The following is a 20,166-nucleotide window of genomic DNA, read 5'->3' as shown; positions in this document are numbered from 1 at the left end:
CAATGCAATCCCTATCAAATTACAAATGGCACTTTTCACAGAACTAGAACAAAAAATCTTAAAATTTGTATGGAGACACAAAAGACCCCGAATAGCCAAAGTAGTCTTGAGGGAAAAAAATGGAGCTGGAGGAATCAGACTCCTTGACTTCAGACTATACTACAAAGCTACAGTAATCAAGACAATATGGTAGTGGCACAAAAACAGAAATATAGATCAATGGAACAGGATAGAAAGCCCAGAGATAAAACCACACACCTATGGTCAACTAATATATGACAAAGGAGGCAAGGATATACAATGGAGAAAAGACAGTCTCTTCAATAAGTGGTGCTGGGAAAACTGGACAGCTACATGTTAAAGAATGAAATTAGAACACTCCCTAACACCATACACAAAAATAAACTCAAAATGGATTAGAGACCTAAATGTAAGACTGGACAGTATAAAACTCTTAGAGGAAAACATAGGAAGAACACTCTTTGACATAAATCACAGCAAGATCTTTTTTGATCCACCTCTTAGAGTAATGGAAATAAAAACAAAAATAAACAAATGGGAACTAATGAAACTTCAAAGCTTTTGCCAAGCAAAGGAAACTACAAACAAGATGAAAAGAGAACCCTCAGAATGGGAGAAAATATTTGCAAATGAATCAACGGACAAAAGATTAACCTTCAACATATATAAACAGCTCATGCAGCTCAATATTAAAAAAACAAACAACCCAATCCAAAAATGGGCAGAAGACCTAAATAGGCATTTCTCCAAAGAAGACATACAGATGGTCAAGAAGCACATGAAAAGCTGCTCAACATCACTAATAATTAGAGAAATGCAAATCAAAATGACAATGATGTATCACCTCACACCAGTTAAAATGGGCATCATCAGAAAATCTACAAACAACAAATGCTGGAGAGGGTGTGGAAAAAAGGGAACCCTCTTGTACTGTTGGTAGGAATGTGCATTGATACAGCCACTATGGAGAACAGCATGGAGGTTCCTTAAGAAACTAAAAACAGAACTACCATATGACCCAGCAATCCCACTACTGGTCATATACCCAGAGAAAACCATAATTCAAAAAGACACATGCACCCCAACGTTCATTGCAGCACTATTTACAACAGCCAGGTCATGGAAGCAACCTAAATGCCCATCGACAGATGAATGGATAAAGAAGTTGTAGTACATATATACAATGGAATATTACTCGGCCATAAAAAGGAACAAAATTGGGTCATTTGTAGAGACGTGGATGGATCTAGAGACTGTCATACAGAGTGAAGTAAGTCAGAAAGAGAAAAACAAATATCGTATATTAACGCATATATGTGGAACCGAGAAAAATGGTACAGATGAACTGGTTTGCAGGGCAGAAATAGAGACACAGATGTAGAGAACAAACATATGGACATCAGGGGGGAAAGTGGCTGGGTGGGGGTGTGTGATGAGTTGGGAGTTTGGGATTGACATATATACACTATTATGTATAAAATGGATAACTAATAGGAATCTGCTGTATAAAAAAATAAATAAAATTAAATTTAAAAATTAAAAAAAAATTGACTGACAACCTCAAGAGTTGGCAAGGATGTAGAGAAACTAGACCTTGTTGTGGGAATGTGAACTGTTAGAATCTCTTTGGAAAAAAATGTTGGTGATACCTACTAAAGCTGAACATAAACATGCCCTATGACTGAGCAGTTCTACTCCTAGGTATATACCCAATAGAAATACATGTACATCAGTCAATAAATTTATTCTTAAAATTGCAGAGGAAAAATAAACACCAATTCAAGATATTGGTTACTTCTGGGAAGAGAAGATGAAGAACAAGGGAGAAACAGGAATGAGATTAGGAAGAAGTATATATAAGCTCAACTTTATCTGAAACATTAATTTCCTTAAAAGAGAATTTGAAGCAAATGTGGTGGTAAAATATTAAGATCTGATAAAGCTGTGTGAAAAGAATGTGGGTTTGTTACAGTATTCTTTACAACTTTCTGAATGCCTAAAATATTTCATAAAGAAATTTTTAAAATCTTGTAGAAGAATAGAGATTCAGAGAATGTTTAGGAGCCACTGGTTTAAAAAAAAAGGACTGTAATAGCAAAATACAGTATAAGGCCAATATTGTATATGTAAACATACCATAGATACATATTCATATATAGATACTAAGTGATGAAACTGACACTTTATCTCTGGGATCTTCCTCCCTGAAACCCATAACCCCAGTCTAATCATGAGAAAAACATCAGACAAATTCCAACTGAAAGACATTCTACAAAACACCTGATCAGTACTCTATAGAACTGTCAAGGTCATCAAAAACAAGGAAGTCTGAGAAACTGTCACAGCCAAGAGGAGTTTAAGGAGACATGACAACTAAATGTAATGTGCTATCCTGGATGGGATCCTGGAATAGAAAAAGGACTTGAGGTAAAAACTAAGGAAATCTGAATAAAGTATGGACTTTAGTTAATAATAATGTATCAGTATTATTGATTAATTGTAGCACACAAACCATACTAATGTAAGATGTTAATAAGAGGGCAAATTGGGTATGGGGTATATGGAAACTTTCTGTATTATCTTCACAAATTTTTTGGAAATCTAAAATTAAAAGTTTATTTTTAAAAAGTCAGGGCTTCCCTGGTGGCGCAGTGGTTGAGAGTCTGCCTGCCAGTGCAGGGGACACGGGTTCGAGCCCTGGTCTGGGAAGATCGCACGTGCCGCGGAGCAGCTGGGCCCGTGAGCCACAGTTACTGAGCCTGCGCGTCTGGCGCCTGTGCTCCGCAACAAGAGAGGCCACGATAGTGAGAGGCCCGCGCACCGCGATGAAGAGTGGCCCCCACTTGCCGCAACTAGAGAGGGCCCTCGCACAGAAACGAAGACCCAACACAGCCATAAATAAATAAATAAATAAATAAATAAATAAATAAATAAATAAATAAATAAAAAGTCAAGTAATTTACCCAAATTCATACAGCTAGTAAATACTCCTTACCCAAAGTTCAGAGACCAAACCAAATGACTTCAAACTTTGAGCTTTTTCCACTACACAAAACCCTTCCAACTTTACTCTCTTGGATTATAGAGGTATTTGTATGACAATCGGAACAAGTTCCATAAGGGAAGAAAAAATTTTTTTTCTTTTTCTCTTTTTTCATTTTGCCTAGCACACCACTGGTGTTCAGTAAAGCCGCTTAAGTTAACTACTCACAGAAAGAAAGTCACAGAGATCTAAAGAATCTGAGACTTTGAGAAAACTTTAACAAGTCCAGTCCATCGCACAGCCATCAATACCGCCGGCTCCAGAGAGAAGCCCGCCAGGCCCTGGGCTCAGAGCCACTCAGTTCTGCAAGGGCCCTGTGCTGCCATCTACCGGTAGCTCGTAAAGCGTCGACTTCCCCTGCTGTATCTCGGGAACCCGTGGGGCTGGGGGTAGTTGTAGAGAAGATTCAAGAGCTAATTAAATTGCAGAATATATGTAACTGTCACATAGTTCAATCGACACTTGCACAAAGCAAAGGCTCTTCTTTTCTCCGGCGATTGCAGGCTCCCATACCTCCGTATTAACACTTAGGTTCATAAATTTACAGACTTCTTGCTGACCTACCTCCACAGGTACAGATCTGACTCGTACTGCCAGTCTCTCAGAACTCAGAATCTCCCGCAAAGCGTAGGCTGCAGAAACTGGTCATCCTCACAGTCTTGAGACCCCGCCAATCAGATTCCCGCATTTTCACAGAATCCTGAGACTCATGGCACTACTTTGCAAACCCCACAGACCTCCCCCATTAGGGCAAATACGCGCGCTAACGTAGACGGCTTCACTAAGAGGTTCAAGTTTCGCAGGCAGCTCACACCAGCTCGAAAGCCTAGGAGGGCCCCGGCCAGGCTCGGCGCCCGCAGGCTGACGCTTTGGCGCCGGTTCTGGCTCCCCACCTCTGGCCGGATCCCGTCAGCCTAGGCCGCCCACTGCGGGCCGAGGCCCCGCCCCTCTAGACCTGTCATCACAGAAGCCGCACGTGGCCGGGGTGGGACCTCAGGCGACCTGCAGCCATCACTTTGTCTCCTCCGCCATCCATTGGGGCCGCCGCAGCCAATCAGAGCCAGCGGTTCCGGGCTGGAGAGCCAGCGCCGGGGTGAGGCAAGCGGCAGAAGGGGCGGGGGGAGGAGAGGCCCCGAGATGGGAGGGGGCTAGCAGGGGAAGGGAGCCTGGCACGGGTTCTGCCAGCCTGGAATCCGAGGGGGCGGGTCCTAGTGAAAGGCGGAGAGACCAAAAAGGGGCGGGGATCAGGGGTGGGATGAGGGACAAGCAGAGGTTCAATGGGGAGACGCCGAGAGGAGAAGGGGCGGAGCCAGAGAGGGGCGGGACCTGGATTACAGGGGAGGAGCCCCAGGATTAAAGAAACTGGGAGGGGGGAGGAGCCAGGGGAAGGTGGGAGGTGGGACAAGGGGGAGGGTGGGTCCCGTCGTTGCGGGGGCGGGGCTCGGACCAAAGGGGCGAGGTTTGCAGGCCGAGGCTGCAGCTAGGGCTGCTGTGTAACTGCCCCAAGGCATTACCTCCCCAGGTGCAACGGGACTCACGGAACTACAGGTGTGTGGCGGGGTGCATGTGGAAGAAGGGACAAGGACGGGGGTGCGCTTGGGCAGACATGAGGAGGTGGGGATCACGTTAGGGAAGGAGAGGATCTAGAGAAATGCTGGGTGGGGGTGGAGTGAAACAGTTGGGGGAGGAGTTGGGGGCTCAGTGTAGGGGCTAGGAGGTGCATTCTCCAGTAGCCCTTGCGGGGGAGGAGCGGGAGTGCTTTGTGAGGTGGGAAGTACAATGTGAGGGGGTCAGGTCGCTATCTGAAGTGGAGGGTTCAGACGACACTTGAGGGGGAGGGGATCTGAAGCGCTTTAAGGGAAAGGGGGGGGGGGTGTCGTGTGATGGAGAAGGGCTGGTGGTCCGGAGTGTGGGAGGGACTGTGTGGAGGAAGAAGGGATGGGGCTGTGGGCACTGAGTGAGGGGAAGGGGTAGCAGGTCCCATCTGGGGAGGGAAGAACCCCTAGTGCTTTGAGAAAGTCTGGGGGCATTGTAGAGACTCCGGGAAGATGTTTGTGTACTGTGTTTCAGGAATGAGGGTGATGGAATTAGTGGGGTGAAGAAGCCAGTCTGTAGTGTTCCTGGCTCCTCAGCTCCTAACTCCACCTTCAGGCCTGAGCACTCTTAGAGAGGATCCAGGCCCCACTTGCCACTAGGGCTTGTGTGACTCTCTCAGTCGGCTTTGGATCTGTCTGGCTGAGACAGGTTTTTTCCCCTTAGCTGGTGTCCCTGGGGACCCTTCCCCTGCTTCGGTTCCTGTTAACCCCCCACTCTAGTTCCTGTTCCTCCTAGAAGCTTGCCTTGGTCCCTGTCTTCCCCCTCCTCCCCCACTTTGCCCTGCCCTTATGCTCTGGGTGTGCTCATTTCCCACTTCCTTCCTCACCCTGGGGCCTGGCCTGCTCCTTGCCTGTCTAGGAGCTGTGCCCTGCCCCAGACTTCGAACTCCGTGGCCAGAGACCTAAGTAACCAGCAGCAAGGCCCAGACCTCTCCCTCACTACTGCAGAGGTCTCTCCCGACAGCCCCCCAAGTGAATGGTAGACACCTTTTTACCACTTGCCACAAACTGATTTCCCCACACTTTTCCTTCTCCTGGGTAGGGAACCCTAGGTCCCTCAAAAATTCTGGGCTTCTTTGGGAAGGGGAAATGGTGAGAAGTACTGAAGGTCTATGAGGCATGTTTTGAGAGGTGGGCCACTATTGTCGGCTGAACTTGGGAAGGGATGTGAGGTTCCAGTCTCTGCTGGGGGAGGGAGAGGGAATGGCTCCCCGCCCTCCTGGCTTGGAAGCTATCAGAACTGAGACTAGGGCCTAGTCCTTGTGGCAGCTCCTCTGGTTCCCTGAGGGGACTTGATGTAGTGCCAGAGTTCTTTTTGCCCCTGGGCAGGCTGGGAGAGGGTGAGAAAGCCCTGTTTTCCACACAGTGGCTGAATGAGTGTGACAGTGTTGCTGAAAGGGGCCCCAAGCCAGTCTCCTCTGGCTGAGAGACTGGCTGGGGAGGGAGGGGGTGCTGAAGCCAGACAAAGCCGTGGGGTAGGGTGGGGTAAAGGAGGGCAGGCTGAAACCTTTGAGGAGGAGCTGATTGCTATGGCAACACAGCTTCCCAGACTGTCTCTCTGAGAGGCGGGCTTAGGGCGGACTCACTCCAGCTTCCTCAAGACTGAGGCATTTGTGTGAGTGGGTGGAGCGTGAAGAGAAAGGGCATCAGTTTGCTGTGCAGAGGCTGGAGTATATAGACTTTCTGCTTGGGTACAAGCAGCAGGGCATTCAGATGCTTGGACCCATCCTCTGAAAATGGATATGAGTGAACAGCAGCCATTAGAATTATAGCAGTATGAGGTCCGAATTGTAGAGGCCCTCAATGGTCATTGTCTATACAAATGCTCATTTTACAGATTTGGAAATAAATAAAGAGACTGAGATTTTCTCCAGGTCTCACAGTGAAAGAGCAGGTGTTAGGATCCTGGTCTTCTGATTGCTCTTTACTCAGCCCAGAGCTCATTGTTTCTTTCAGCCAGTGTTTATTGAGCACCTATTATGTGCCAGGCACTGATGCTGATTCTGGGAATACCAGCATGAACAAAATGGACAAAGTTGCTGTTCTCATGGAGCTTCCATTCTAATAGGGGGAGAAATAAATGTGTGTGTGGCAGGGAAGGGAGAGAAAGGGGGGGAGAGGGAGGGAGAAGGGGAAAGAGGGAGAAGTGTCAGCTGGTGATAACTGTTATGAAAAAAATAAAGCAGGGTAAGAATTTAGGGCAGCTAGGTAAAGCCTCTTGATTGTACCATGCTGCTTGCTTTCCCGGTACACACTGAGGCCTAGAACATCTTTGATCCTTCCCCCTGAACTACTGCCCCCTGACTTTTGCAAATAACTAAGGCCTGGGCCTATGGTAGTGGCAGTTAGATAGAACAAGGTGGGGTAACCAAGGAATGACTCCTTTTCTACAGTGTTCTATGCCTACCTGTCTTCCCAGTAAGCTTTTACTAAGGTAAGTGGGCTTTTACATTGGTACTCTGCAATTTTGTTCAGGGTACTGAAAATTTCCTAAATCCCGTTCCTTAGTATTAGGGAACCAGTAAGGAAGTCAGTCCACGGCAACTGGGTTCTTTTTCAGCATTTTTCCCCCTGGTCTGAGGTAAGGAGAAAGGAGGCTAGAGGAACTGTTACTTGGTTGTCCTTCCTAAGTCTAGGGCACAGGGAGGAAGTAGGGGAGGAGAGCCTCATTTTACTGTCCAGTGACAACCTCAGGGCCCTTAGGGCCCACCACTACAAGCAAGGTAGAAACAAGGACCTTGGGGCTTCTGTGACTTCTGAACTATAAAAGAATGCACTCCCACTCTTCTGGAGGCACAGCCAGGGAGCCTGCCCTGGCTGATGCTAATTCTCTAGGGTCTCAGTTTGAGTCTTTCCTCTTTTGGCTCTGGTGTTTGCCTCTTGTTTTGTGGAAGACCTGAGTCTTAGAAACCTCTTAAGCTCCAAACTGTCTGACTTCACAAGTGCAGAGGAAAAGGTAGGCGGGACTGTTTATTTTCTTAGCTTGCCCGTAGATCAGTCCCTCTAAAAAGTGTCTTTTAATGTCTAATCCTTGCAAAGGTTTCCATCCTGGTCATTTAAAGGATAAGAGAATAAGAATTAGGAACGCTGGTTCTGCTGCCACTTAATTTGGTTGGGTCTGGGCTGGGCTTGGGGCCCAGTGACTCACGGGGAGGGTAGGGAGTTTCGAGGGAGCTGTGAGTCATGGGGGTGAGCTCTGTCAGAAGAGCTGGGCATATTTCTCCCTACTCTGGGCAGAAGCCTTCCTATCCCACTTCTTCCCCTGGGTGCTCTGCCTCCTTGAACAGGGGCTGATGAATAGAAAGAGTGCAGAAGGGCTGAAGCAGCCTGATCTCAGAATGGAAGTTTGGAGGCACAAAGAATGATGTCTAGGTTCCTGAATTAAAAGGTATCCCTATCTCAGGAGCCCTTGGGGCCCCTCTAATGAAGGCAAAAGAACATCAATATAGAGTAAGAGAGGAACAATACTATTTCTCAGTGGAAGGAGATGAGATCCCACTTCAAGACCTTTTCATCTGCCCTGGCACGAGGGAAGCTTACTGGAATTCAACAGCCCTCTGGTCTCTGGACCTCTGGTTTGCAAGGCACGGAGAGATGAACGGGAGCGGGGATATTTGGGATCTGGTGTTGGAAGAGCAAGCTGACTTTGGGGATTGTCGAACTTTGCCTGTGGACGCCCTAGGTCGTCCTACTGACCTGCCTCTGAAGAGGAAGGGAGGGGTGAAAAGTGGGAGGCCTACGTCTTTCAAAGTGTTAAAAGGCAGGGCTGAGAGCTGCTTTGGACTCCGGCAGCTGAGGGGTTAAGGAGATGGGCGGAGCGACCCTATGTAGGCGGCCCCCCTTGTGGACCAATGGGCTTGCGTCTCTTGGAGGGGGCGTGCCTCACGCTTGAGGTCGTGGGGAGGCTGGCCTCCTTTAGGCCAATGAGCATGGTCGCTGCCCATGGCGGGCGGAGTTTGAGGGGGGCGTGGCGGCCGCGGCTGCAGCGGTGGGGGAGTGGGGGCGCTGGGCGGGGCGGGCTGCCCCATCAGCTGGTAGGAAATGGCCTGTGAGTCAGAGGGGCAGCGGAGTCGGCAGTGCGGAGCCCGGGCGCCCACGGGGAGGGACAGTCGCGGGGAGGGGCGAGGCAACGGCTTGGGGGCTGCGGGCGCCAGGGCCCGCTAGTGTTGCACACGAAGCTGAACAGAGAAGAGCCTAGCAGAGCAAGGCTCAGGCTGAGCCACCCTTTGTCTGGGTTGGGGGCCCGTGGTGGGGAGGGTCGGGCATTCGAGGGGAGGGACCGGGACGGGACGGAAGGGCCTGGAGCAGCGGCGCCGCAGCGGAGCCAGTCTGGGAACGGGGTGAGTTTGTGCTAGGGGGAAATAGCAAATCTCCGAAGCCCCAGTAGGGAATGGGGCCTGTCCCAGGCTCTGGGGAGGAGAGGGGAGAGAAAGGACCTGGGAGGCTAAGCAGGGGGTGGGGGATCGGTCAGAACAAGGAGTCCTGGAGCCGGGGTGCTGGGGTGAGTCTACTGGGCTCATTTTGGAGGAGGTGCTAAGATTTGCTTCCTCTCCACGGAGGGTGGAGGGCTCTAGGCCACAGAGAGGCAAGGGGTTGGTGAGAGGGCAGAGGTTAACCTTCCTACCCACAGTAGTGGTCCATGGGAACAGCCCCCGTAGCTAGTGTAGACGTGTGTAGGGACAAAATGTAGAGCAGCTGGCAGCAGTTCCTTCTGAACGGCGTGAAGGTGAAAAGCACATGGAGAGGAATTCTCCTTCCTGCCACCTTCCTTGATCAGGGTAGAAATGGATATCTTTAATACTGAAGGGGAGAGTGAGCCTGGCAGCTCAACACCCACCTACCCCACCTCCCAGGCCTAGCAGGTGTCTGAGGGTACAGACCCCGTGGTATTCTGGGACTTGTTGTTTTTGCTGGCCTTGCTCCCTTGGCATGTTGGGAGCTGTAGTCCTTGCCAGCCACAGCCTGGCACAGCTGTTTGACGCCAGCTGCTGCCCACCCCCTGCACAGAGTGAGATTTGGCCTACCCTGCCCCTCCCCCACCAAGTCCTGCCCCATGAGTCAGCTTGAAGCCATGGTCTAGAGCCAGACTGGCTGGGTGGCAGGAAAGTGAGTCTCAGAGATTTTCATTGACAGGGCAGGAACTGAGAGGGCTCTGGGGTAATGAGCAGATGCCAGCCATGCTGAGGTCAAGTAGGGCATCATGTCATCACCTGGCTTCCCTAGGGCAAGGGCTCAAGAGGTCAGCTGGGATGATGGGATAACTTAGGGGTGGGAGTGCTAAGGAAAAAGCCCTTCCTGAATCTGTATAGCATGGGTAGAGGAAAGGAGGGAAGAGATGAGTACAGGTCGTACCCTCTGACAATGCTGCCATTGGCGTTCTGCCCTTTCTAGACGCCCCACCCACCACGGGGAACCAGAATTTTCTTAGGGCTTCCAGTTCTAATGAGAACTTGGTGAAATAGGATAGTGTAGGATAGTGCAGTGATGGGAACTTGGGGTAGGAGAGTTTTTCAGTCCCTGGATGCAAAGCTCCCCTTTCTCCCTGCGTCCCACCCCCATCTTTGTTGTTGCTGATTCTCCCTAAACAATTAATCTCCCTGCTTCTCTCATATTCTGGGAGTTTTTCTCCGCACTGTCAGGACTGCTGCCCAGATCTCTGGGACTTGCATTTTACTTTTTTGAGCCCTGCTATGTGCTTACCCCTGTGCTTGGAGTTGGGCAGAGGAGTGAAGTACAAACCTATCCTCAAGAACGCTATGGTCAGTCTACAAGATGTCTTACCCACAGGAGCAAGCAAAACTGTCACTGGGTTACAGGAGATAGTGGCACTGCTATAGGTGAGGTCTCAGAAGAGACAGACATTTATGGTCCAGAGTGGCCGGAGTAGGCTTTATGGAGAGGATGGCATTAGGCCTAGCCAAGGAAGGTTAAGACTCCGATAGGCATAAGGGAACATTCCTTGAATGAGAAAGGGTTTTGTGGATAGCAGGCAGCACAGGCTACTGACCAAAGGATAAGCTTGATCCTGGGGGGCAATGTTTTCTCCCATGAAGGAAGATGGCCTTCAACTGGACATCCCCTCACCCAATATGGACTCCTGAGGGTGGACTAGTCAGTGAAGACCATCTTGTACCCTGACAGAAAAGCAGTGGTTTTGGTTTTTGGGTGTTGGATGTGTTGGGGAGGCGTGGCGAGGTACTCCAGCTCTCTGACTGTCACTGTCTTATCACTAGTTTGCAGGGCCTAGGTAGGGGGAGGGGTAGGCCCTGGAAAGTGCCTTCTAGCAGTGCTTCCTCCCCCACCCCACCCCCTCTAGACTTGTTTTTGGTTAGATTTGTTGCTTCCTGTTAAAGGGACAGACTGCTGGGGGCAATTGGGAGTTTAATGCTGAAGGGCCCACTTTGAGCTGACCTGAGGTTTGTACTTCTAAGGAGCACTGATTGGGGATGTAAGTTTCTGTAAGACCTCTGCCCTTAGGGTTATGGGGTGGCACTTGTCCCTTTAGAGATAGGTATGTGGGAAGGAGTTGTGCAACTCAGTGGCCTTGACTAGGAGAGTTGAATTCTTGCTTTGGCCACCTCTCAGTTGGCATGGTCTCTTGGATCTTGGGGTATCTCATTCCCCCTCTCATTCAGGGCAGGAGTCCCCCAGCTGGTGGCCCTGATAAGTAGTAATCCTGCCTCAACTTACTTGTCACATCCTTATTACAATGAGCTAAGACCTGCCTCTCTGTGACTCCTTGTATAGCCCAGTTCTGCTCTCTGGGCCCTGGATCCCAAGACCGCCCCTTCTGTTTCTGAAGGGCTTCTCATACTGGAGGAGGACATCCTGGGGTATACTCTATTAGCTGACAGTTGGAGAGCAGCCTTACTGCTGGCTCCAGAGATCCTGGCTTATGTCTGTTTTTCTCTCCTCAGGGTCCGGCTGAGCCTAGGAGCTGCACGGAATGGTGGCAGTCACCTCGCCAGTGCAGCAGGCATGGACCAGACTGCAAGCTAGGAGAGCAAGGCATCAGTCAGGAAGAGGGAACACACAGCTAGGCTTAAGGCCTCTTCATCGGGGTGAGTGCCAGGGAGAGGGAGGGGGAGCAGGTACAGTTAGAAACCTGAGCTAAATGTGTCACCTTCTCGGAAGTTCTGAGAGTGGCCTTTATATTCCATTAGTCCATCTGGAGGTATTAGATTGGGAAACCTTCGCCCCCAGGAACCTCACAAGCTCACATCCTCAGTCCAGGGGAGGATCTGAAATTCACCTGGGAGGGAGATGATTCACTGACTGTCCTGACCATCTTTTCTTCTCTTCTCTTGCACAGATGTCCCCAGGCCCCCCAGCCCAGGCCCAGCATAAAGGCTCTGGGGGGGGTCCCCCCTGACCTAAGGGGGGGCTTCATGCGCCACGTGCAGGCGGAGCCGTCTCCATCCTCAGAGCCAGAGGCTGGCCCTTCACAGCCTGCAGTCAGGCAGGGGGCCCTCCAGGGTGGCCTGCTCATGGGCTACAGCCCGGCAGGGGGGGCAACATCCCCCGGGGTCTACCAGGTATCCATCTTTTCCCCTCCAGCTGGTGCCTCCGAGCCTCATAGGGCCCTGAAACGGCCAGCCCCACCCACTGAGGGTCCCCGGGAGCTGAAGAGAGGCCCTGGGCTGGGGGCCAGAGAGGGACTACCCCCTGAAGAACCACCTACTCTGGGGCTATGGGGCCCAGAGGGACTGGGGCTGGGACTGGGCGTGGCCAGCCAACATTTCTGCCATCATGGCCTCTGTGTTGTGGAACAGGGAGGTAGCTCCACCTCACCTTGGACTTCAGGGGCCCGGAGTCCCCCCTGGCCCCCATCAAATGCTTCCTGCAGTACTTTGCACACCAGAGACTGGACTTCCCCAGATCCTGGGGGACAGGGGTCCCTGAGGGAGTCCCCAGGGCCAGCCCCTCCGGGCCAGCTGCACACACTTGACACTGATTTGCACAGTCTTGCACAAATAGGGGGTAAGAGCCTAGTGGCTGGGGTGGGCAATGGGGGCAGCCCCTGGCCTAGGGAGTCCCCTGGCACTGCCAATGGGCACAGCCCCGAGTACACACCCCCTGGCCCTGGACCTCCAGGCCCCTGCCCCACCAAGCGAAGGCTGCTTCCAGCTGGAGAAGCCCCGGATGTCAGCTCTGAGGATGAGGGGCCAGCCCCTCGGAGGCGCCGGGGAACCCTGGGCCACCCTCCTGCTGCCATCAGTTCTGATGCCAAAGCCACACCCTTCTGGAGCCACCTGCTGCCTGGGCCCAAGGAGCCTGTGCTGGTAAGCCAGGAGAGGAAGTGGTCTGCTCTTAAGTGGACATCTGTGTGGGGAAAGGTGATGGGCTTGGGAGGATGTTCCTATGAGAGCTTGTGATGAGCCCCTGCTCCAAACATAGCTGGCCTCCACCCAGTCTCTTTCCCTAATCTTTCCTCTCCATAGGACCCAACAGACTGCAGTCCCATGGGGCGGAGGCTGAAAGGTGCCTGTCGCCTGAAGCTGTAAGTGACCAGCTTCTCCCTCTGCCCCTCCCTGAAAATGGGGCAGATGTCTGTAATTCTTTTTCCAACCCCAGGGTGGGGGACCTCAGGGAAGGAGCCCTAGGTAGTAGCTAATGGTGGGGCCCAAGGACAGTAGCAAGCGTAGCAGAATACCTCAAGCCAACCCACTTGTGTGTCCCCTCCCCTACCAGGAGCTCCCTTCGAAGCCTCCGGAAGGGGCCAGGCCTGCTGAGCCCCGCCAGTGCCTCCCCTGTTCCTACCCCCGCCGTCAGCCGTACCCTGTTGGGCAACTTTGAGGTAGTTCCCCTTGGGTTCCTTGATTGGTGGATCTTGCGGGAAGGGATGGTGGTGTGTGTGGCTTGGATGGGTAAGGAAAACAGCTAGCATCTGTCTCACAATATGTTTTCCCACCCCATCCCCAGGAATCATTGCTGCGAGGACGCTTTGCACCATCTGGCCACATTGAGGGCTTCACAGCAGAGATTGGAGCTAGTGGATCCTACTGCCCTCAGCATGTCACGCTGCCTGTCACTGTCACCTTCTTTGATGTTTCTGAGCAAAATGCCCCGGCTCCCTTCCTGGTATGACCTGACCTCAACCCAAAGTTAGCTCATGAGGGGAATGAGGGGTTGGGGGCAGGGGGTATTCTTTTTTTTTTTTTAACTGACAAAGCAAAAGACTTTATTGGGAAGGGCACCCTGGGCGGAGACCAGCAGAGTAAGGGAACCCAGGAGAACTGCTCTGGTAGTATTCTTTAGATGTTCTCGCCTAAGAGTCAGAGCCAGGTGGGGAGAACTCTAGTCTAGGGGAGGGGCCAGGTCCCAGAATGAGAGGTTGTGGAGATGGATGAGTGTTCAGGGATCTCCCAGACCCTACCTTGGCTGATGGCTCCGTGACCTTCCCAGGGCGTCGTGGACCTGAACCCCCTGGGGAGGAAGGGTTACAGCGTGCCCAAGGTGGGCACCATCCAAGTGGTGAGTTTTCCCTGAGGGGGAGTGGGAGTGGGGACAGGAAAACATCCCTTAGACCCTACCAACCTTGCCCTTCCTGTCCCCAGACCTTATTTAACCCCAACCAGACTGTGGTGAAGATGTTCCTCGTGACCTTTGACTTCTCGGACATGCCTGCTGCCCACATGACCTTCCTGCGTCATCGCCTCTTTTTGGTGCCTGTGGGTGAGGAGGGAAATGCTAGCCCCACCCGCCGCCTCCTCTGCTACTTGTTGCACCTCAGGTGAGGACAGGGCCCTGGGTATCCTTTCCACAACCCAGGCATGTCCTCCCTGAATAGCATCTCTCCTTGCTTGTCTACAGTCTGGGGTCTTACTCTGATCACCCTGTCCTCCCCCAGGTTCCGGAGCTCCCGCTCAGGCCGCTTAAGCCTGCATGGAGACATCCGCCTGCTTTTTTCCCGCCGGAGCCTGGAACTGGACACAGGGCTCCCCTACGAACTGCAGGCTGTGACTGAGGCCCCTCACAATCCATGTTATTCACCTTTGCCCTGATTGTCAGTGCCCTGAACCCATGTGGGCCAAGGACCTGCCCATCCTGCTCCATCCTGGGCAGAGCAAACACGTGGAGAGGTGCAAGAGACCCTTCAGGCTTGAATTAAAGCCCTCACCACGCTCATGCCCAAACTGATTATTTGGGTGTTTAAAGCTTCTGATCTTACCACACTCTGCCCTACTCTGGGTACTCCACGTGCCTGCCCCCTCCCTTGGATTTCCCAGGCCAGCTGCGGTAGTGGGGAGGAACTGGAGCTACCCTGAGGTTGTCCTAAGTTCCCAGGCAAGTCATGCCAGCGTTGCCTCCCTGTCCTGGGCAGGGGCCACTTATTATTTTATTTATTTTAATTTATAATTTATTCAAATTGGATTGCCTTGGTAACGTCCCAAACCTGATAATTGGCATTGCCCCTCCTCCTTTCCCACTCTCAGATATTGCTCCAACCTCAGGAGTTGAAGAGGCTGATATGGGGGCTGTAGGAGAACTGCTCTCCCTCAGCTGAGAGCCGAGAAGTATCCCGGAAGGACTGAGTCACCAGCCAAAGACTCAGCTTCCCCTGTCCTTCCTTATTCCTTTCACTTCCCCGACCCTCTCACCTCTTTCTGAAGGCCAACTTGTGTGTGTGTGTGTGTGTGTCTGTGTGTGCGTGTGTCTGTGTACGTGTATGTGTGTGAGAGAGAGAGCATGCGTGCAGGCACACACACACACACAGGGGTCAACCACCCCTCATCTAGGACTTCAGACTCTGGTTGTCTCTCTCCTTCTGCCTGTGTCTCCTTGCTTTGGGGTCCTGACTGAGGAAGGTGTTCAGGGGACAGAGTCAGGGCCAAGGACTGGGGTGCCTCCTCTCACCTGGCCAGACTCTGACCCACCTACCTCAGTTGGGGTGAGGGGCACCCCTCAAACTCAGTCATGTAGTTATCAACTACCCCATTCCCCACTCTAGACTCTGACCCAGCCTTAGCCCTGATACCTGGGGCTGGGCTGAGGGGAACAAGCATTTGCTAAAACTTGAAAAAAAAAAAAACAGGAAAAAATTGTACCTGGTACTTTTTTAAAAAAAAAAAAGAAAGAAAGAAAGAATAAATTCTTGTTTGAAACTTGAACTAAGCCTTACTTTTTCTGTTCGGGAGAGCATGGGAATGGGGATGGAGAGCCTAACTAGAGCTGGGACTCTGCCCTTTCCCCAGGAAAGAGGCCTGAGGCAGGGAAGTCTTAGGGGAGGCCCCCATGATTCTTAGGGTCTGGTCTTGCCCCTTTCACAAAATGGGGTGGTGTGGTAGGGAAGGTTTTGGTGTAAAAGCTGAACTCTGAATGCGGATCTGGATTCTTACACTGGTTCTGTTGATGATTTTAGCTCCTCTGAGCTTCAGTGCTCTGATATGTAAAATGAGGGTGACTGTGCAAGTCTCCTAATGGATGTGACAGAGCATCGGAGATGTGTGCAAGGTGACATGCTCCAGAGAAGGCTGAATGTTGGGGCTGTGTGCTGGACTCTGTATGCGAGGGAACCTGGCCTGATAGACCCTGACGGGGAAGAGGAAGAAAAAGCTATGATGCCTTGGGAAAAGAGGGGAGGGGGAAACCTCAGTCCAATCACCGGGCAATGTTAGGCCCAGTCACCATGGTAACGGGAATGGGGTCAGTCCCCAGTGGGAGGGCTGGGTACAGCACAGCAGGACTACCAGAGAATGTCACTATGGCAACCACGGCAATGAGTCAGCTCCAATCGCTCGTCGCTATGGTGAAAGATGGGGGCGATTATACGCTCAGAAGGGTAAACTGAGTCTCCAGTGGGGATAAAGAATTCTGTGGGAAGCTTTTCTGGGCCACCTGCACGCGAAAAGTAGCCTCCATTTGGTCACCGTGTTCGGGATCTTGGGCTTGAGCAGCGAGAACAAGAATAAGCTCCAGCCTTGAGCCCTCTCTAGAAGGTCTGCGTCTCCCAGCGAGCAACTTGATGCACGCTTCTGCCGAGTAACGCTGATTGGCTGAGTGTGGAAGGGGGAAGGGAAGGCCGGAAGTACATCCGGGGGAGTGGAAATACGGGAGGAAAGGCTCAGGTCCGGGCATCTAGAGCGACCGCTCCGCTTCGCGTCTCGTTGGTTCCGGAGGCCGCTGCGGCAGTGGGAAATGCTGGCGCGCGCGGTGCGGGGGTCTGGGGCCCTTTTGCTGAGGGTGAGTGCAAGGCATCCTTCTCTAAGGGTCGGGCCAGAGATCACCTGGGTCTTCAACTGGGAAGGGGCCAGATTCTAAGTGTGGGGAGAGAACTGGGATCGGAGGTTATGGTACTCGCCTGAGTTCCTTTCCGAAAACCCTTTAGGGTCGCGGTTTAAGGACATGCCTCCGGGACAGGCACCGAGAGGGGCGGGGTGCCCGGCCGACTGGGTCTCTGCTAATCCTCGTCTTCCCTTTAGGGCTCCGTGAAGGCTTCTGGCCGCGCTGCGCGCCGCGCCTCCTCTGGATTGCCCCGAAACACCGTGGTGCTGTTTGTGCCGCAGCAGGAGGCTTGGGTGGTGGAGCGAATGGGCCGATTCCACCGCATCCTGGAGCCTGTGAGAACCTCTTCTGCCCACCCCGGGCCAGCCTGAATCCCAATTCCCTCACGACATGGGGGAATGGGGTGAGACCTCGTTGGGGCCTGCCTTCACCTTTGGCTTCTGACACCCCAGGCCAGACCTGGCAGGGCCCAGACTGCTGACGGTCATACCCATCTTACCACCTTTTCCCATTGCCCTAGCATCCCACAGGCCCCACGTTAGGAATCTCTTATATTAATCCTCTCAGCTCCACCTGTCTGCATGGAAAAGGCTACTCTGCTGGCTCCTATCTCCTTGACTGTCCCTTCGATTCAGAGATCCAGCCTTACATTCTTATCCTTACATGCTTACGTACCCGTGACACCCCAAGCCTTCTGTTTTTCTGGGCAGAATCTATGTTGACTCCCTACCCACTCCAGGCCTAGCTTCGATCTCAACCCTACAGCCCCCCATCCTTCTGAAGACCTGTGACTCCTCTTCCCAGGGCTTGAATATCCTCATCCCTGTGTTAGACCGGATCCGATATGTGCAGAGTCTCAAGGAAATTGTCATCAACGTGCCTGAGCAGTCTGCCGTGACTCTTGGTGAGGGGTGCGGGGTGACATGGGTGCTCTGAGGCCATTAGGATGTGGTGGCAGGAGAAAGAGCTGACTGGGACCTGGAGGCCTGACCTCCTTTCTCTCCTGCTCCTGCACCTACAGACAATGTAACTCTGCAAATCGATGGAGTCCTTTACCTGCGCATCATGGACCCTTACAAGGTATCTGCCCTCTGCTTTATTCAGCTCCTGAGTTGCTCTCCTCACTGAAATCCTGCACGCAAGCTACTGACACTATCCATGCCCCTTTCAGGCAAGCTATGGTGTGGAGGACCCTGAGTATGCTGTCACCCAGCTAGCTCAGACAACCATGAGATCAGAGCTCGGCAAACTCTCTCTGGACAAAGTCTTCCGGGTAAGGGGATCTGAGCCAGAGTTAGGGTTTGAAGACACATACCTGGCACTCTCAGTCCTTTCTGGGGATCAGTTCCGGGACCTTCTCGGTTTAGCCGCCTGAAGGTTGGGTTGAGGCCATGGAGCTTACACCTCTCTTCCTCCAGGAGCGGGAGTCCCTGAATGCCAACATCGTGGATGCTATCAACCAGGCTGCCGACTGCTGGGGCATCCGCTGCCTCCGTTATGAGATCAAGGATATCCATGTGCCACCCCGGGTGAAAGAGTCCATGCAGATGCAGGTGGGGGCCAGAGAGGGATGGGGAAGAGTACTTCAGGATGCTCCAGTTGCATAGGGACCTGGACTCCCTTCCCTGTTGTGATGGGTACAATTGCAGGTCTGTGTAAGAGTTTACTTTTACTCTGGTTTCTTGTTGATGGGGCTTGCTGGGGGCTTCTAGGTGGAGGCAGAGCGGCGGAAACGGGCCACAGTTCTAGAGTCTGAGGGGACTCGAGAGTCGGCCATCAACGTGGCAGAGGGGAAGAAGCAGGCACAGATCCTGGCCTCTGAGGCAGAAAAGGCTGAACAAATAAATCAGGCAGCAGGTCAGCAGAGGGTAGAGGCTGAGGGATGAACAGGGTATGGGTCTTTGAGGCTTGGTATTGGGACAGGAGCTTTGGGGTACCCTGACCTCATAGGTCCAGCTCTGTCTCTTTTCTTCCAGGAGAGGCCAGTGCAGTTCTGGCCAAGGCCAAGGCTAAAGCTGAAGCTATTCGCGTCCTGGCTGCAGCTCTGACACAACATGTGAGAGACCCCCTAGGTGGGATTGGGGATCAGGAATTGGCAGTAGAAGAGGTTCCCTTATCAACCCTTGGGAGAGATTCCTGCCTTTTTGGTTCCAATGAGCCACATTACATGATCTCTTATATTGTGATCTGCATATCCTCTTTCTAGGAACCTGATTTCTCTCCACTTCCTTTCCTCCCCCACCCCCACCCCGACCCCCCATCCAAGTCTGTGATCTCTGATTTTTATCTTCCCTGTGGCCACAGAATGGAGATGCAGCAGCCTCACTGACTGTGGCTGAGCAGTATGTCAGCGCATTCTCTAAACTGGCCAAGGACTCCAACACTATCCTGCTGCCCTCCAACCCTGGCGACATCACCAGTATGGTGGCTCAGGTTAGAGCGCCCTGAGGACCCAGCATAGAGCACCAGTGCCAGAGACTGAGACGCTACCACCACCACCATCACTTTCCCCATCGAGTCCTCTAGAGTGCCCTGAGACCTACACCTCTCTTCATCCCCTGAACGAGACACCCCCACTCATCCCTAGCAATAGGGAACCTCTTGAGACATCTTTCTTTTTTTTTTTTTTTTTCCTTTTTTTTTTTTTTTGCAGATGCCTGTATTAGTATTTTGAGGGTGACCCTGCTCTGGTAGTTTGTAACATTCCTAGAACCGACTCCAAAGCTTTTAAGACTGAGGCTTGAGAGAGAGAAAGGAAAAACAAGCTTACTGGTCCTGGCTCTACCTTCTTCCTTTGAGCCGTTGGTGGGTTGGGCTATGCCTTCTGCCATGTGTCATCATGGCTCTCTCTCTGTCCCTCTCTTCAGGCCATGGGTGTGTATGGGGCCCTCACCAAAGCCCCGGTGCCAGGAGCCCAGGACTCAGTCTCCAGCAGGAGCAGCAGAGATGTACAGAGCACAGATGCAAGTCTTGATGAGGAACTTGATCGAGTCAAGCTGAGTTAATGGAGCTGGGCTTGGTCAGGGAGGCTGGGGACAGGGAAGCAGCACTCCCAGATTCTGGCTCTAGCCTCCCTGCCAAGATTTTGGTTATTATTTTTTTATTTGAACTTTAATCATGTAATAAACTCACCAATGGCAAACCAAAACTGTCCTCTTTGATTGGGGAATGAAGTTGGGAGAGTCACCGGTGTTCTCCTTGGATGACCACTGCCACCTCCAGTCCTGTCAGGTCTTGGGAACTGATTCCTCCATGAGCAGTATTAAATGTCATGTAAAGTGA

At 52.1% G+C, this 20,166-nt stretch overlaps 2 protein-coding genes across 3 annotated transcripts; both read left to right on the top strand.

The window, feature by feature from the left end:
- Positions 1-4,495: 4,495 nt before the first annotated feature.
- On the top strand, positions 4,496-15,723 carry ATOSB (atos homolog B). 2 transcript variants are annotated; one of them, XM_007196947.2, is made up of 9 exons: positions 4,496-4,612; positions 11,577-11,720; positions 11,972-12,941; positions 13,101-13,159; positions 13,351-13,456; positions 13,582-13,740; positions 14,065-14,133; positions 14,217-14,392; positions 14,510-15,723. In XM_007196947.2, the coding sequence occupies exons 3-9, from the start codon at positions 12,048-12,050 to the stop codon at positions 14,661-14,663; spliced, it is 1,617 nt and encodes a 538-aa protein (XP_007197009.2). In that variant the 5' UTR covers positions 4,496-4,612; positions 11,577-11,720; positions 11,972-12,047; the 3' UTR covers positions 14,664-15,723. The 2 variants fall into 2 exon arrangements, with proteins under 2 accessions (XP_007197009.2, XP_007197010.2); XM_007196948.2 differs by lacking the exon at positions 4,496-4,612 and adding an exon at positions 8,811-8,999.
- Positions 15,724-16,702: 979 nt separating this feature from the next.
- Positions 16,703-20,026, top strand: STOML2 (stomatin like 2). The gene is made up of 10 exons (XM_007196946.3): positions 16,703-16,842; positions 17,082-17,219; positions 17,689-17,788; positions 17,906-17,964; positions 18,056-18,157; positions 18,303-18,437; positions 18,597-18,741; positions 18,861-18,940; positions 19,189-19,317; positions 19,752-20,026. The coding sequence occupies exons 1-10, from the start codon at positions 16,798-16,800 to the stop codon at positions 19,887-19,889; spliced, it is 1,071 nt and encodes a 356-aa protein (XP_007197008.2). The 5' UTR covers positions 16,703-16,797; the 3' UTR covers positions 19,890-20,026.
- The last annotated feature ends 140 nt before the right edge of the window (positions 20,027-20,166 follow it).

The sequence above is a fragment of the Balaenoptera acutorostrata genome, chromosome 6 (genome assembly GCF_949987535.1).
Source record: "Balaenoptera acutorostrata chromosome 6, mBalAcu1.1, whole genome shotgun sequence".
In the NCBI taxonomy this organism is placed as follows: domain Eukaryota; kingdom Metazoa; phylum Chordata; class Mammalia; order Artiodactyla; family Balaenopteridae; genus Balaenoptera; species Balaenoptera acutorostrata.
This window is presented reverse-complemented; position numbering and strand designations above follow the sequence as displayed.

Coding starts and splice junctions, on each gene's coding strand:
- ATOSB (XM_007196947.2), top strand. CDS start 12,048: ATGCGCCACGTGCAGGCGGAGCCGTCTCCATCCTCAGAGCCAGAGGCT. Junction 12,942..13,100: donor GGCCCAAGGAGCCTGTGCTG/GTAAGCCAGGAG, acceptor TCCTCTCCATAG/GACCCAACAGACTGCAGTCC. Junction 13,741..14,064: donor ATGCCCCGGCTCCCTTCCTG/GTATGACCTGAC, acceptor TGACCTTCCCAG/GGCGTCGTGGACCTGAACCC.
- STOML2 (XM_007196946.3), top strand. CDS start 16,798: ATGCTGGCGCGCGCGGTGCGGGGGTCTGGGGCCCTTTTGCTGAGG. Junction 17,220..17,688: donor TCCACCGCATCCTGGAGCCT/GTGAGAACCTCT, acceptor TCCTCTTCCCAG/GGCTTGAATATCCTCATCCC. Junction 18,158..18,302: donor CTCTGGACAAAGTCTTCCGG/GTAAGGGGATCT, acceptor CTCTTCCTCCAG/GAGCGGGAGTCCCTGAATGC.